This window comes from Nycticebus coucang, chromosome 8 (genome assembly GCF_027406575.1).
Source record: "Nycticebus coucang isolate mNycCou1 chromosome 8, mNycCou1.pri, whole genome shotgun sequence".
NCBI lineage: Eukaryota > Metazoa > Chordata > Mammalia > Primates > Lorisidae > Nycticebus > Nycticebus coucang.
The window spans coordinates 94872309-94888445 of record NC_069787.1 but is presented as its reverse complement, the minus strand read 5'-3'; the positions used below and the strand labels follow the sequence as shown (position 1 = coordinate 94888445).

Below are 16137 nucleotides of genomic sequence, written 5' to 3'. Positions count from 1 at the left end.
CAGGGAGAGAAAAAGCTCTTTAGAAGATTTGCCTGGCTGACCTGTCCCTCCCAGGGCTGGGGCTACCTCCTGGATCCTTAGAGGTAAAAAGTCAGAACAGTCTAGAAAAAGGCCTTTATTGTCCCAGGATGGAGGGCAGGGTCAGAGGTAGCTGACATCATTGCAGATGATGGGCTGGCGGCTACGGCAGCTCATGAGGGCTGCAAAACGTGAGATGTCTCCAGGCAGCTCGGGTTCCGGGCAAGGGGGGCATGACAGCCGCTTTCCCATCATAGCTGCCCGTCCAGCCCTGGTCAGCCGGCGCCGAAGCTGCTCCGAGAGGCCAAGCAGGAACTGTGGGGGCCGAGCACGGGCACGGTGCCCACTTCTATCACCCCCTTCACTGGCTGTTTCAGGCAGCTCCATCCAGTTGTGTACCAAGTCAGCAAAACAGTTGTCCCCCAGCACCAGGGGCTGGCGACTACGACCCCTATTCAGTAAAGCTGCTGTCCAGTCCTCTGCTTCCAGTCCCTGCCAATGCTCCAGGCAGGCATCTGGAGTGGACTTGGGGCGTGGACGGTGTACAGGTAGTACACTGGCTGCAGGGGCCCTGCTGGGAAGGGGGAGCCCCCTGAATGAGAGGCGTTGGTTATGAGTGGGCCATGCTGGGGGTGCTGGGTGCTGAGATACAGGCAGCTCTTCTTCTCGCCATGTGCTGCCTGATACCTCAGAGAAGCCAGAGTCCCAGTCCATTGCATGTTCCCTGGGGTCCCCTATGGCTGCACCCCTGTCTTTTGTCACCACTGCTTCCTCTTCCTCTTCTTCCACACAGCAGACAGAATTCTCATCCAAGGCATCTGAGGCCCTAAGCTGGTGGCTGGGCTGCACACCCAGGCCAGTTTTGGGGGCTGGTTGTAGAGGGCCAGGCATTGGGGGTGAGCCAGTGTCCCGGCCACACAGCTGAGGGGAAGAGAGGGCAAAAGTTGGAAAGATATTGCTTGTTATCCCTGCCTGCCCTCAGGCAAGGCCAACTCTGAGAACAGAGGATCCAGGAGGGCTTGATAGGCCTGCTGGGCTGGGTCACAAGGATGCTAGTGAGCACAGGGCCAGCATGGGAGTGCTGGCACATGTGTGGCTTTCATCCACAGACCTGGTGGTGGCAATCCTGCACGCTGCAGCACGCAGGGCTGGGCAAGTTGGCACCCGCCACCAGGGCGGGCAGGGTTGTAGACGTGAATGGGGAAGTAGGTCCTGCCCAGGGTTGGAGGGGCATCCCATGTCTCTTGGGGAATTTAGCTCTCCACATTCCAAAGTGTCTTTCAGAAAAAGACATTGTTTGTTAGGTATAAGGCAGAGCAAGGAGGTACAAGCCAGCCTGGGGTAGGGGGCGTTCACAGCAGCTATAGCACCTCTTTACTCCTTTGCCGCCCCATGCTCTGCCACAAAGGAAGCCTCCACCACATCCATTCTCCTCCACCATCCGCCCCAGCAGCATAGCCAGCTGGGTGGCTGGTACCTGATGCCCAGCGCAAACGCGGGCCATCTGGGCTGTCTGCGCCGCGCCACCCCGCCCCCATCCCGTCTCGGATGGGCACACTGGTACTATCTCACACTCATTGGTTATTCTGGACGGGCGGCAGCCTGGCACCCCACAAGTCCTCTTGAACCACACCCTTTCCCAAGCCTCACCAGTTCCCAGCGGAGCTGGCTGAGGAAGCTGTCAAGCCGAGCGCTGTGCATTTCCTTGCTGGTACCCCCACCAAGACTGCCAGTTCCTCTTGGAACCCGGGAGGGAGCGGTACAAAGAGGGCCGGGCTGGCCGGCCAGCGGCTCCCTCACTCCTGGTCTTGCCCAGTGGCTCCTCTCTCTCCTGAGCTCCCGCCGCCACCGCCCCAACATCTGGCAGCCCCGCCCCACGCGACGTAGCCAATGTGGGAGGGGCGAGGCTGAAACGGCCCTGTCTTTCAGGCTTCGCGGCTAGAGTAACCCCGGCGTACCCTCCCAGCTCCACAGCTGCTCCTGGGGAGAAGAGTGGGACTGTAGCTGGAAGCCAGACAAGGTCTGGCCTCGAACCCTCGACGCCCTGGGCAGTTGAGCTGATCCTGCATTGCTGCTTGACACGAGGCAGTTCGCTTCCACGCGGTGGCCTTATCTTATCCATTTGCCAATAGTGGTCCCTCCCACGGGGGCCGGGTGATGCGTCCGCGTGTGGGCAGAGCACCCCGATTGTTGGACCCAGAGATGATGTGGCCAACCCAGGGCCTGACCCACTAAACCTGTTCTTAAGATCGACCTAGACAATCCCTGAAAGTGGTGAGAGTGGAATTAAGCCCCTCTGAGGATTCCAAAGAGCGCGGGACCTGCGGGAGAGATCTCCGCCAAAGGCCCAACCGGTACTCTCCCAGCTGAAGTCCCGGCAAAGCTAGGCATGACTGCCCTCTAGCGGGGAGCGCGCCGCCAGCAGCTAGCTCAGCGGCTACTCCAGACCACCTCCCTTTGCCGGGTATCACGTGCAGACTGAAGATCGTTGCCGGCTTAGCGGAGAGCTACGCTCTCAGGATGGTATAGTCAGAGCCTGTCTCCGGAGGCTGCTCTGTGGATTGCAGGCTAGGCTCAAGCGTACAGGGTACCTGGAGACAGACTGGACTAATCAGCCGACAGGAAAATACCTGGGAATAAGGGCGATGGGCTACCCTGGGGGAGGGGACTCTCAGAGGATGTGATATCAAGATGCAGTCTGGATGAGTCATTATGGGGAGATCCAGAAGAGGGACATTTTAGTTGGAGAAATCAGCCTGTATAAAGACTCTGTGGGATAGGCACTAAGTAAGACCAAACAAAAGGTTCAGGTGTCTATGATTGGTGGAGGGAATGAAGAGATTAGCAAAACTAGTCTGTAGCAACCTTAGAGAGGAATATGGGTTTTGTTCTCTGTGATAAGAAGCATTAGGCCTTTGAGCAGGGAGGGAAGTGGGCTGGGCCTTTGTTTAGATCATTTATACTGCTTGGCCTTCACGTCTGTAATCGGAGGTGGACGGATTGCCTGAGCTCACAATTTCCAGACGAGACTGAGCTAGAGAGAGACCTCAACTCTTAAAAACAAAAAAACAGCTGGAGTCTCAGCGCCTGTTGCTCAGTGGTTAGGGCGGGGGCACATACACAGGGGCTGGCAGGCTCCAACCCGGCCCAGGCCTGCTAAACAAGGACAGCTACAACAAAAAAATAGCAGGGCATTGTGGCAGGCGCCTGTAGTCCCAGCTACTTGGGAGGCTGAGGCAAGACAATCACTTAAATACAGAAGTTGGAGGTTGCTGTGAGCTGTGACAGTAGGGCACTCTACCAAGGGAGACAAAGTGAGACTCTGTCTCAAAAAACAAACAAACAAACAAACAAAAAAACATAATTTAATCTACTTTGGGAGAAGGACTATGTACAGCTGTATAGTAAGAGTGGAGAGTCCTTCCAGGTGACATGACTCAGACCTGTAATCACAGTGACTAAGGAGGCTGAGGTGGGAGGATCACTTGAAGCCAGAAATTCAAGACCAGCCTGAGCAAGAGTAAGACCCTATCTCTACAAACAATAGAAAAGTCCCACAAAAAAGAAAAGAAAAGTCCCAGCTACTTGGAAAGCTGAGGCAGGAGGCTTGCTCTAGCCTAGGAATCTGAGGTTGCAGCGAACTATGATAATACTGCTGCACTGTAGCTGGGAAGAAAAAGCAAGACCTTGTCAAAAAAAAAAAGAAATAGAAAGAGAGAAAGTTAGCCAGGCGAGGTGGTACATGTGCCTATAGCCTAGCAACTTGAGAGGCTGAGGCAGGAGGATCCCCTGAGCCCAGGAGTTTGAGACTGCATAGTATGCCACTGCACTTACATTGGGTGATTCTAAAAAAATAATAATAATGGAGGCTCCTGTCCTCATCCAGGCAAGCAAGGACAGGGCCTAGGCTGGGTAGATGCAATGAATAGGGAAAGTGGGGCATCAAGGGGCATCAAGCATGATGCCTACATTTCCATCCTAAACAACTTGACTGGTTGTATGGAATTGCTATAGATTGAACTGGGAAAAGAGTGGGTTTGGGTTGGAAGGTCAAATGATCATTTGTAGACAAGTGACCTTTGAGATGTCTGCTAGACATCTAGGAGGGGAAGCAGGGCCAGCTCTAGGTGCATGGCTCTGGAGGTCAGGGAAAAGATCAGAATGGGAGCCTTGGATCTGGGAGGCAAAGCAAGTGGATATTATTTAAGGCCATGGACCTGGATGAGATAGAGGGAGATGAATACAGATAGAGGACAACAGCAGTTAGGACTGTGCCCTGGAACATTCCAGGGGGTGGAGGTAGAGGTGAGGAAGCAGAACCAGCAAAGGAGCAGCCAGAGAGGTGGGAAAAACCTGAGAGAATGTGGGGGACTTGGGAGCCAAGGAGAACCAGCATCAAATATTGCACTGGCAAGAAGGTGAGGCTGGAGAACAAACCTCTGGATTCTGCAATGTGTAGGTCATTGAAGACCTTGATAAAAGCAGTTTTGTGTAGAGAAGGACATGCCTGACTAGGGTGGGTAGAGAAGACAATGAGAAGTGAAGAACTGGAGAGAGCAAATGAAGAAAACATTTTTTTTTTTGGAGGCAGAGTGTTATTCTGTTGACCCAGGCTAGAGTGCTATAGTTGTCTGTTGTGAGCTTAGCTCACAACAATTTCGATTCAAGGAATCCTCCTGACTCAGCCTCCTGAGTAGCTGGAACTACAGGCAGCTGCCACAATGCTGGCAATTTTTTTTCTATTTTTAGTAGAGATAATGTCTCACTCTTGCTCAAGCTGGCCTTGAACTCCTTAGTTCAAGGGATCTTCCTGCCTCAGCCTCCCAGAGTGAGATACCAGGCCCAGCCTGAAGAAGACTTTTTAAAAAATTGACATAAAGCTCAGTGCCATAGCTCAGTGAGTAGGGCGCCAGCCTGGCGGGTTTGAGCCCAGCCAGGGCCTGCTAAACAACAATGACAACTGCAACTAAAAAAAAAAATAGCTGGGCGTTGTGGCATGCGCCTGTAGTCCCAGCTATTCGGGAGACTAAGGCAAGAGAATCACTTAAGCCCAAGAGTTGGAGGTGGCTGTGAGCTCTGATGCCATGGCACTCTACTGAGGGCAACATAGGGACACCATCTCAAAAAAAAAAAAAAAAATTGACATAAAAGGCTAGGTACAGAGGCTCACAGCTGTCATCTCAGCACTCTGGATGGGTGGATTGCTTAAGCTCAGGAGTTTGAAACTAGTCTCAGCAAGAGGGAGACCCTCAACTCTAAAAATTAGCTGGGCCTTGTGGCTGGTGGCTGTAGTCCTAACAACTTGGGAGGCTAAGGCAAGAGGATCTCTTGAGCCCAAAAGTTTGAGGTTGCTGTGAGCTATGACGCAATGGCAATCTGCTGGGGCAGAAAGTCAGACTGTCTCAAAAACAAATTTTTTTTTGACATAAAAAGGGGATGTGGGAGGGTGATTGGCAGATTCCCACCTAATGTGCACAATGTGAGGATATTTAGCACACCCCTGGGTGAAGGGCTCAACTACAACTTGAACTTTACCTTAGAAATGAAAACAGGGTGGTGCCTATGGCTCAGTGGGTAGGGCGTGGGCCCCAAATACTGAGGGTAGCGAGTTCGAACCTGACCCCATACAAACTACAACAACAACAAAAATAGCCGGGCATGCTGGTTGGCGCCTGTAGTCCCAGATACTTGGGAAGCCGAGGCAAGGGAATCACCTAAGCCCAGGAGTTGGAGGTAGCTGTGAGCTGTGATGTCACTGCACTCTACAGAGGGCGATAAAGTGAGACTCTGTCTCTAAAAAAAAAAAGAATGAAATGAAAACAATGTAACCTAAACATTTGTACCCTCATATTAATTTGAAATTAAAAAAAAAAATCTAGGGCGGTGCCTGTGGCTCAGCTGGTAAGGTGCCAGCCTCATATACCGAGGGTGGCGGGTTCAAACCCTGCCCAGCCAAATTGTAACAACAAAAAAATTCTATTATGGCTCAGCACCCATAATACAGTGGTTACAGCACCAGCCACATACACCAAAGCTGGTGGGTTCAAACCTGGCCCAGGCCAGCTAAACAATAACGACAACTGCAACAAAAAGAGCCAGGCGTTGTGGTGGGTAGTCCCAGCAACTTGGGAAGCTGAGGCAAGAGAATCACTTAAGCCCCAGAGCTGGAGGTTGCTGTGAGCTGTGACGTCACAGCACCTACCGAGGGCAACATAATAAGACTGTCTCAAAAAAAAAATTCTATTATACTATCTTGACAAATACTTCTCCATAGTGACAAGATTAAGGGTATACATGTAAAGCCATGATTTTTTTTTTTTTTTTTTTGTAGAGATAGAGTCTCACTGTACTGCCCTCGGGTAGAGTGCTGTGGCGTCACACGGCTCACAGCAACCTCTAACTCTTGGGCTTATGCGATTCTCTTACCTCAGCCTCCCGCAGCTGGGACTACAGGCGCCCACCACAACGCCCGGCTATTTTTTTGTTGCAGTTTGGCCGGGGCTGGGTTTGAACCCGCCACCCTCGGCATATGGGGCCGGTGCCCTACTCACTGAGCCACAGGCGCCGCCCCAGCCATGATATTTTTATATGGTTGAAAGTCAGGGGTGGCACCTGTGGCTCAGTCGGTAAGGCGCTGGCCCCATATACCGAGGGTGGCGGGTTCAAACCCGGCCCTGGCTGAACTGCAACCAAAAAATAGCTAGGCGTTGTGGCGGGTGCCTGTAGTCCCAGCTGCTCGGGAGGCTGAGGCAAGAGAATCGCGTAAGCCCAAGAGTTAGAGGTTGCTGTGAGCCATGTGACGTCATGGCACTCTACCCAAGGGCAGTACAGTGAGACTCTGTCTCTACAAAAAAAAAAAAAAAAGAGAGATTTTAGGCCAGGCATGGTGGCTTATGCCTGTAATCCTGGCACTTTGGGAGACTGAGGCAGTTGGATTGCTTGAACTCAAGAGTTTGAGATCAGCCTGCGGAGGAGCGAGACCCCATCTCTAAAAAATAGCGAGGTGTTGTGGTGAGTGCCTGTAGTCCCAGTTACCTGGGAGGCTGAGGCAAGAGGATCTCTTGAACCCAAGAGTTTGAGGTTGCTGTGAGCTATGATGCCATAGCACTCTACCAAGGGTGACAAACAGACTCTGTCTCAAAAAAAAAAAGGCTAAGATCTTGCATTTTATGTTATATGTATCTTACTACAATAAAAAAAATCTTTAAATTAAATGGCAAATATAATCAACCGAAAAATTGATATAAATACAATAAATGGACAAATCTCAAATCTCAATAAATGTTAAAATCTGTAGACACTTATGCACCTGCCACCTAGATCAAGATATAGAATATCCTCAGTAATTCCGGGAAGCCACCTTGTGCCCCTTCCAGTTGATATGCACAAAGGTTACCAATATTTTTATTTCTATCATGAAGGATTCCTTTTGCTTGTTGGATGTTGACAACTTTTCAGAAATTTTGTTTAGGGTCAGCCTCATATTTTGTAAGCAGATAATGTTCTAGGGGAGGGATCAGGGCAGCTGAAGTTCAGACTGTGGAGTAACAGGTCCTGGGCCTAATTTTCCTGAATGGTGTGCTTGCTCTGTCTCTAAGGATTGCCATGACCAGTTTTACCAACTGAACTTTAATCCTCCTCTCCTCACATCCCCTTGGGGTTGTGGTAATGAGTGGGGGCATTCATTGGGGGAAGTGGAAAATGGGATTTTCCTGGGCTCTAGAAGCCTTCCAGGGGTCTAGAGCTTAGTCACCAGGGATAGGTGGGGCTAGAATCTGGGAGGCTCAAGAGTCCTGCCTGCCTAGTTGTGTTTGAGCAACTGACCTGGCAACGGTGAGCCAACAAACAGCCTGGCTTCCTGAAGCCACTTCTGCTATCTATATCTTCAGACCACCATGGTGCTGCTCAGGTTCCTGGTGCTCCTTTTTGCTCTGGTTGTTTCTGGTGAGGAGCTGGCGGGTGGGCAAACCCTAATTTTCTCTTGGGAGTCCTGATCCTTCTCAAATAAGCTACCATGGAGGGCAAGGGTTAGGGGAGAGGCAGGAAAGCATAAGGTCTGAACCCCAACTCTTATTCCTTATCTTGGGGGTTTCCTGGACTAAGTTCTCATTCCCCATTTGTGAAATGTTGGATGTAGGGGCAAGGAAATGCCTTGGCTGCTTGGCCTCAAGATGTGGCCAGGCCCTATAGCAGAAGGACAGGACTATGCTGGTATGTGTGGTTCCATAAGTGTGGAGGGCCTCCAGCCTAAATCACTTGCTCCTCACAGACCTCCACAGCCTGCCTTGGTTTATAAATGTCTCCGAGAGCAAAGGCCCAGGCACCATCCTTCAGTTTTTCTCCTTCAACTGTTCCTTCCACATGCCTACCCTGGAGTTGCTCAATGTGCATCCACCTACCACGTTCTTCAACCCACCCAGCTTGGCCAGGTGGCAAGGAATCTATGTGGGCCAGGTAGAGTCATGGATACAGCTGGAGTCTGTGGGGCACAAGGGCAGGACAGACCTGAAATTTTCAAAGCCCCACATGGCACTGCCCACTTACCACAGGTAACCTTGAGCAGCTCATCTCGGCTGGATGCCCTGATGGTGAACCACTATGAACTGCAGCTTCGGTTCACCTGTGGCAACCATGTGATGGAAGGACCACTCTTTGTGGATGTGCAGCGGGACCCTGGCCGTATCAAGTGTGCTAGTCAATTTTCCAGCCCAGGTAAGGCCAGGGGCAGTAGGCAGGGTGTGGGAAGGCATGGCCTAAACAGATCCTCCTTGACTTCCTCTCTGGCTAGCTGGGGAAATGATTCAGGTGCCAGAGACAGTCACACCTGGGGCCCGGCTATACACTCTGCTGCTTCCAGGCCTAGAATTCCAGGGAGCCCAGGTAAGCCCAGCACATGTGACAGAGGATGACAGGACAAGGGCAGGTCATTGAAGACACATGTGTCTGGCCAGGCACAGCCTGCAGAGGAACCCTGCCACAGAGGCACAGCTAAGCCTCTGCATGATGTATGTTCTTAGAAACAGCTGCTGAGGGCTGTTCACCCCACAGTGACCATGGCTGTTCCCACAGGGACATCTCAGGGGATGAGTTCTTTCCAATTCACCTATGTGTTCTGAGTTTTCCGTGACAATTCTATATCAGTTTTACAATAAATATGTAGTTAAAAAGCAAAGTAATTGGTTTAAAAGCAGAAAGGATTGAGGATCAGAACCAGGGCTCAGGAAGGAGGCCAGGGAGTCCAGGCTGCAGTAAGGGTCAGTGGCAAGGCATGGGAGAACTGGGTGTGGGAGGTGCCTTCTAGATTGCTGAGGATGTTTATAGGGGAGCTCAAGGCACTGGGAGTTGAACAGGATTCCAAGCATCTCTGTTCTGTCAGATGAGCATTATCAGTGTCCAGGACCCTCCATACTTCCCTGGACCTTTCTCCATCAATGAGCAAGGTTGGCTGCAAGCACCATCTCAAGGCCTCAAAGGCCAAGCTGAAAAGGTGAGTGTGACCTGGGACCTGAGGGTATCCATGGATTGCATAGAGCCACTGCCTTCTGGAAATTTGTTTGTTCTTGGTCTTCTTGGCCTCCTTGACTAATGTTGCCTCTCCTAGTCCTGAATTTGCTGCACCATACTGGCTACCCTCCCACCTTGGCCTCATTCTGTGCTGGGCTCTGGAGTTCCAGAAAGAGGAGTTCCTGGCTGTGAGAGGTCACAGTCCTGCTGATAGAAAGGAGAGTGTTTAGGGCAATTACACATTAAGAAAAACTTCTGGGTGCCCATAGCTCAGTCGGTAGGGCACTGGCCACATAAACCCAGGCTGGTGAGTTTAAATCTGGCCCGGGCCAGCTAAAAAAAAAAAAAGATGACAACTGTAACCAAAAAATAGCCGGGTGTTGTGGCGGATGCCTGTAGTCCCAGCTACTTCGGAGGCAGAGGGAAGAGAATTGCTTAAGCCCAAGAGTTTGAGGTTGCTGTGAGCTGTGATGCTACAGCACTCTACTCAGGGCAACAGCTTGAGACTCTGTCTAAAAAAAAAAAAAAAAAGAAAGAAAGAAAAAGAAAAAAGAAAAAACTTCTGGGTAAAATGGCCAGTGCAGTCTGGAGGAGGTCAGAGAAGTTCCAACTTTAAATTTTTCACCTCTCAGTGACTGGCTGTTAGGTGGTAATTCAATTATGAATGACTCTGATATCATTCTTTCTTGAGCTATTTGCATACTAATAGAAGAATTTATGGCCCAAAGGTTAAGGGCTCAAAAGAAAACTTGTCAGCAGAGTTACAGATCATGGGAAGAGTGAAGGGCTCTTTGTGGAGGTCCTGAGGGAGATGACCCTTTGAGGGCAGGACTGGGCATGGACAAAGACATGGACAAACACTGTGGTTCCTTCTTTATTCTCTGTGCACTGCAGGTCTTCCAGTTGCAGATCTCAGTGTCTTATGGACAAGGCCAAAGCTGCCAGGGGATGGTTATGGTGAAGGTTCTGCCTGCTCCCTCTCACCAAGTCTCTTTCCTGTAAGGCTCCCTACCCTGGGCACAGTGGGGAATTCAGGGCCTAGCCCCAGGGAATCAGGGTGCTGACTGCTAGAGCATCATCCTAACTCATGTAGGAAGGGAACCCAGGGAAGGCCCTGTGGACTCCACCAGGGAAAGCAGGAGATGACAGGAGCTAGTATCCCTTCTTTGGTTCAGGAAGCAGGCCCAGAATATCACCATCACTGACAACCTGGTCCCTGGGAGCGAGGTGGTTCAGGTCCGGGCCCAGGGCTTTGACTTGCGCTACGAAATCCTCTCCCCGATGCCAAGCCCACTCTTCTCCATTGGACATGGTGAGGGGTATCGGGGGAGGGGCAGGTACAAGAAACCTATGGCTGGTCCAGAGGTGCCCCATCCACCTCTTTGCCTTCCTGTTTGGGGACCTGGCCTTGGAGGAAAATTGACTCTCCTCCACCAGAGGATCTGGTCATGGGGGCCAGCTGAAAGCAGGGCAAACTCTGCATCCCTTACCCTCCCACTCTGTCCAGCAAATGGCGTGGTGCGGACCACTGCGCCACTGGATTTGACTCATGCCCCAGGTGTGGTAGTCACCAGGCTGCAGGTGAAGGCCTTTGAGTGGCTCCAGCCATGGGCCAGTGCCAAGCTCAACCTTACGGTGAACATGCGGTCTGCCAACCACTGGCCCCCGCGCTGCCTCCCAGCGCTCCTGATGTAAGTACATGAGTGTCTTTTTTTTTTGGCAGTTTTGGCTGGGGCTGGGCTTGAACCTGCCACCTCCAGCATACGGGGCTGGCACCCTACTCCGTTGAGCCACAGGCACCACCCAGTACATGAGAGTTTTACCTGAGATGCTGGGGCAAGAGCCATAGCTCACTGCTGGATCAGACTCCCACTTTGTCCCTTGCCCTCCACTCCCAGGTCTCAAATCCCTGAGACTGTGCCTGTGGGCACTGTGCTGAATACCCTGAGTTGTACTGATCCAGACTCTGCTGGTGCCACCCTTGCCTACCAGCTATTGTTCCATAGCCATCCCAACCCTGACAGCTTCTACCTTCGCAACAAAGTCCTTGAGGTGCCCAGTCTCTGCTCCCAGACCCATTTCTAGGGTGGTTGCAGGACAGGATGGGTGGGCTAAGGGTTTGTGGCAGCTAAGACTATGGGGGTGGGGGGTGGGTTTGAGGGAACCTGCTTTGCAGTCTAGGAAACAGGTTCAAGGTGGTCTGTCTGGCCAGAGGTAGCCCAGTGTGGCTCAAGGCTCCAGGTCCTGGAGGGGCCTCACTCTCTGCCCTGTCTGGCCAGGTAAATGCCACATTGGACTGTGATACTCCTGAAGCCTGCTTCCAGCATGTAGCCTCCATCCTGGTGCTTGATGGTGGTCAGCCCCAGATGACCAGTGAGTGACTATACTGAAGCCTGAACTTTCAGGACAGGACTGTTCTGTTCTCCCTATTTCTCTCCCCAGGACAGGTCCTCTCTCCACTGTCAGAATCCAGTAGGGTAGTGCTGTCTCCATTTTAACCCCCAGGTGTTTCTCTAAGACCACCAGCAGGAAAGGGTTACTACCTCCCTCCAGACCTTCTTCCTCATTAGACCTCTCCAAGGCAGAGCCATGTCTCCCTTCCCCAGACCCCCAGGTCAGGGCTAGGTACCCCAGGCCAGCTCTTTGACTGCCAAATGGCCCCCAGCTGAAGTGCCAGTACTGGTGATGGTGACACCCGTCAATGAGTTCTCCCCAGCCTGTGCCCCACGCACGTTCCGGATTCAAGAAGATGCACAGCCCCATACTGTAGGCTCTGTGGTGGGCACGGATATGGATTACCCGCATGACAGCATTGAGTATTACACCTCTGGCTGGCCGGACATTTTTGCTGTGGATCGTCTCAGTGGTACTTCTACCTCAGGGCTGGGATGGATGGGTAGAGCCAGAGTTCGCTCTGTAGGCTGAGATGGTGGCTACCCCCTCTAGGGGAGGTTCATCTCCTGGGATCTTTGGACTATGAACAGCAGAGAGTGTACAGGCTCACTGTCCTGCTGATTGACCGTGGCCAAGACTGGGACCCCACCTATCACCGCTCAGGCTCCTGTACCATTACCATTGAGGTTGAGGTAATTGAGCCCCAAGGCCTTGGAAATACTTGGAACAAAGTATTATTCTCCTCTCTCCCCTCTTGCATTCTGTTTTTCCCTGCTGTGCCTCAGTTTTTTTCCATTAGTTGGCTGAAGGGGAGTGGGGCCTGTTGCCTCATCCCTTAGCTTTGGTTGTGGTAGGAGGAAATTGAGGGGGTGGCTTAGAAGTTTGGGGAGATGGTTGCACCCACTCCTAACTTGGCTGCCTTTCTGCAGGATGTGAATGACTATGCCCCCGAGTGTGAGCCCTCACTTCAGGAACTCACCATCTACACTCCTCTGGGCCATAGTGTGGAAGTGACCAAGGTGTCATGCTGGATCCCTCAGGAGCCACAGCGCCTGGCCTTCTCCTATAACATTGTGGGAGGTAGGAGCTATGGGAACCATGGGGAATACTGAGTTATGGGTGAGTGGCAGGCCAAGGCCAGCAATGGTACCCACCTTCTGCCACTCTGCTTTCAGGGAATAGCCAGAGCCGATTCAGCCTGCAAGGAGCCTTCCTGGTGTACTATGACCCTGTGTTGGAGTCCCCTTGGCCAGAGCAGCCCCATACCTATGAGCTATTGATTTGTGTGGCCGATGCAGGGCCCTCCATCTCCCACCTCAGCACCACAGCCACTATCATTGTGCATCTAGTTCCCTGGAAGGCTAGCACAGTGGCCATCAGTACCCACAGAGCCACAGTGAGGGGGCTCCTCAGGCCCTTGTGGGTGGGAAGAGAGGAACTTGGACAGTGAGGAGATGCAGTTTTTTTTTTTTTTTTGTAGAGACAGAGTTTCACTTTATTGCCCTCAGTAGAGTGCCGTGGCTTCACACAGCTCACGGCAACCTCCAACTCCTGGGCTTAAGCGATTCTCTTGCCTCAGCCTCCCGAGCAGCTGGGACTACAGGCGCCCGCCACAACGCCCAACTATTTTTTTGTTGCAGTCTGGCCGGGGCTGGGTTTGAACCCGCCACCCTTGGTATATGGGGCCAGCATCCTGCTCACTGAGCCACAGGCGCCGCCTGGAGACACAGTTTTTTAGGAGGAATGATGGGGAGAGGCATTTCAAAGGAAACTGTTGAGTCCAAAGACTCTAGCAATACAGAAGAGCAAATCTGGGGTGTGTGGTGGCACAGCTCATGGAAGAGTTTGAAGGCAGGATGGTCCAGGCATTTTGGCAGGGCAGTCGTAGGGCTGTGCCTTTCATTTCAGGTACCCTCGATGATACCTCTGCTTATAACAGACACAGAAGTCTTCTGGCAGCCTGAGCCCTGGTTTGTGGCAGTACTGACAACAACTGGTGCCCTTCTCCTCTTGGCTCTGGGCTGGCTCCTCTGCAAACTCCTCCATAGGTAGGATTTCTATTCTTGTGTTCTTTACCTATCCCCAGACCACTTATGGACCCTGGTAATGATAAGTGGTTTCACCCAAGATTTGAGATAATGCCCAAGTTGATGGCCAAACTGACATTAAGGAGGGCTGCTCTCCCTCCTGAGGTCTTCAGATTAGAGTCAGAGAGACACTGGGAGGAAGGGATCTTCATCATTGGCATATCTCAGTCTTGGAATGGGATGGATTTGGATAAATTCAGGGCTTAAAACACTTAATCTTGTCATGCTTTGAGTATTTACCCCTATTCCTGACCCCGTCCTTTACTGGAAACCTGCCCTGCTCCTACAGACTCTGAGATCCGTGGTCGGATAGGACTGAGCCCAGGGGACAGAGGTATAACAATATGGGTATTGCATATACACCTTGACTCTTCCCAATATAAAGGGACAGATGAGTGGTACTGGTTCCTGAAACCAGTAGGCCTACTGCCCTCAGTGCTTGGTTCTTCCTCCTGGCATTTTAGCTTGGCCCAGTTGCTGCAAGAACCAAGAAAACCAGCCCAGGCTGTGCTGCTCACCAGGTCAGTCTATTTTGTGTATCTCTATGCCTTGGTGGCCAGCTCTTAAACTCAGGCTGGGCCTAGAACTTTATCCCATATTCCTGTTTCTGTTTTCCCCCAGCATCCAGGGAATTGAGGGGGCCATTGAGAGGTCTATGGAAGCACCAAGGATGGAGATGTCCCCAGCACCCAGCAATATCATAAGCCTGGTATGTCAACTCACCATCCTGAGAAGGGGGCACTGAGGCTGCCAGAGCACTTGCCTGTCCTTGCCAAGCCTGCCCACTTTCCTGTGAATGGCTATCCCTGTGGGAGAGACCACTCCAGCACAATCAGGATAGAGAAGGCAGATGGGTTCCTACCCCTCTAGGGGCAGGCCTCCATCTGCTGCCCTGTGGGCAGGGTTCAACTCATTGAACATCTCATATTTCCCCTCAGAAGCACTTTGATGGCAGAGCACAGGACTGCCGTGAGTTCCTCTCTTCCCACATCATTCTTTATCTGGGCCTTCATCCCATTTCAGTATCTCCTATTCTCCTAACTCCAACTTAGTATCTCCTACTACTACCAGGCATCTACTATCTCTTTCCTGAATTGGGTCTTCTCTCACCCCACCCCACCCCTCCAGTTGACCTTTGTAAACAAACACCTGTAGGGCCAGAAGATGACTCATACCTGGTTCGGTCCCTGCTCATGGGGGAGGAAGGTTGATGGTGAGGGGAGAGGCCCCCAGATACTCCAGTATCACCAATTATGGCAGAGTGATCTAGCACTGGCCTTAGAAAAGCTGTTGTCCAGTTCTGGAGCATTGAAGAGGTTTACTGTGAATCTGTCAGACTTCAGAGAATTTGCTGAGAAGGGAGGGAAGGCCCAGCTTGGATCCCAGCAAAGGCAAGGTGTCATACTTAGGATTCTAGAATGTCTTCCCTTCTCCTTTGGGGAGGGAGGCAGTTCTGCTGTGGCCAGCAGCACCATTTCTCTCTCCTGCTCATCTGGACTTAGGTACAGGGAGAGACTACCTATTCAACACCCACACAGGAGCTCGGCGCTGGCTCTAAGGCCAAGCATCTGCTTCACTCTGTGTGGAATTTCTTTTGCCCGCTGTGTTTTCAAGTTGATTCAATAATAAACAAAAATATAGACAAGGCCAAGCCTTATAATCTTTGTGTGGGAGAATCTCTGAGATCTGTACTTTCTTGTTCTTACTTGGAGAACTACCTTATGAGAATACTCTAGGGCGGAAGGTAATTTTTTTTCTTTAGAGACAGAAAGAAAAAAATGTTCTATGTTGCCCAGGCTTGAGTGTAGTGGCTATTCACAGGTGTGATCCATGCCCAGCTTTATTTTTCATTTTTCTTTTAAGAAGGCATTAGGGTGGTGCCTGTGGCTCAAAGGAGTAGGGCACCAGCCCCATATGCCAGAGGTGGTGGGTTCAAAACCAGCTCTGGCCAAAAAACTGCAAAAAAAAAAAAAAAGGCATTAAATGGCTGGGTTCCCATAGCCCAAAGTTAGGGGGCTAGCCACATGCACACTGGGGCTGGAGGGTTTGAACCCACGCTGGGCCTGCTAAAACAAGAAAAATAGCTGGGCATTGTGGCGGGTGCCTGTAGTCCCAGCTAATAGGGAGGGTGAGG

General features: G+C 51.6%; 2 protein-coding genes across 2 annotated transcripts; one reads left to right on the top strand and one right to left on the bottom strand.

Moving 5' to 3' along the window:
• Positions 1-99: 99 nt before the first annotated feature.
• Positions 100-1954, bottom strand: INKA1 (inka box actin regulator 1). The gene is made up of 2 exons (XM_053599954.1): positions 1669-1954; positions 100-939 (listed from the first exon to the last, which is right to left on the bottom strand). The coding sequence occupies exons 1-2, from the start codon at positions 1876-1878 to the stop codon at positions 142-144; spliced, it is 1008 nt and encodes a 335-aa protein (XP_053455929.1). The 5' UTR covers positions 1879-1954; the 3' UTR covers positions 100-141.
• A 2300-nt stretch (positions 1955-4254) lies between these two features.
• CDHR4 (cadherin related family member 4) lies at positions 4255-15627 on the top strand. The gene is made up of 19 exons (XM_053598842.1): positions 4255-4436; positions 7908-7962; positions 8568-8730; positions 8807-8898; positions 9395-9505; positions 10417-10520; positions 10698-10834; positions 11030-11213; positions 11421-11574; positions 11802-11895; positions 12188-12388; positions 12469-12608; positions 12846-12996; positions 13092-13312; positions 13825-13964; positions 14468-14524; positions 14625-14712; positions 14942-14972; positions 15506-15627. The coding sequence occupies exons 1-19, from the start codon at positions 4255-4257 to the stop codon at positions 15559-15561; spliced, it is 2361 nt and encodes a 786-aa protein (XP_053454817.1). The 3' UTR covers positions 15562-15627.
• Positions 15628-16137: the final 510 nt, after the last annotated feature.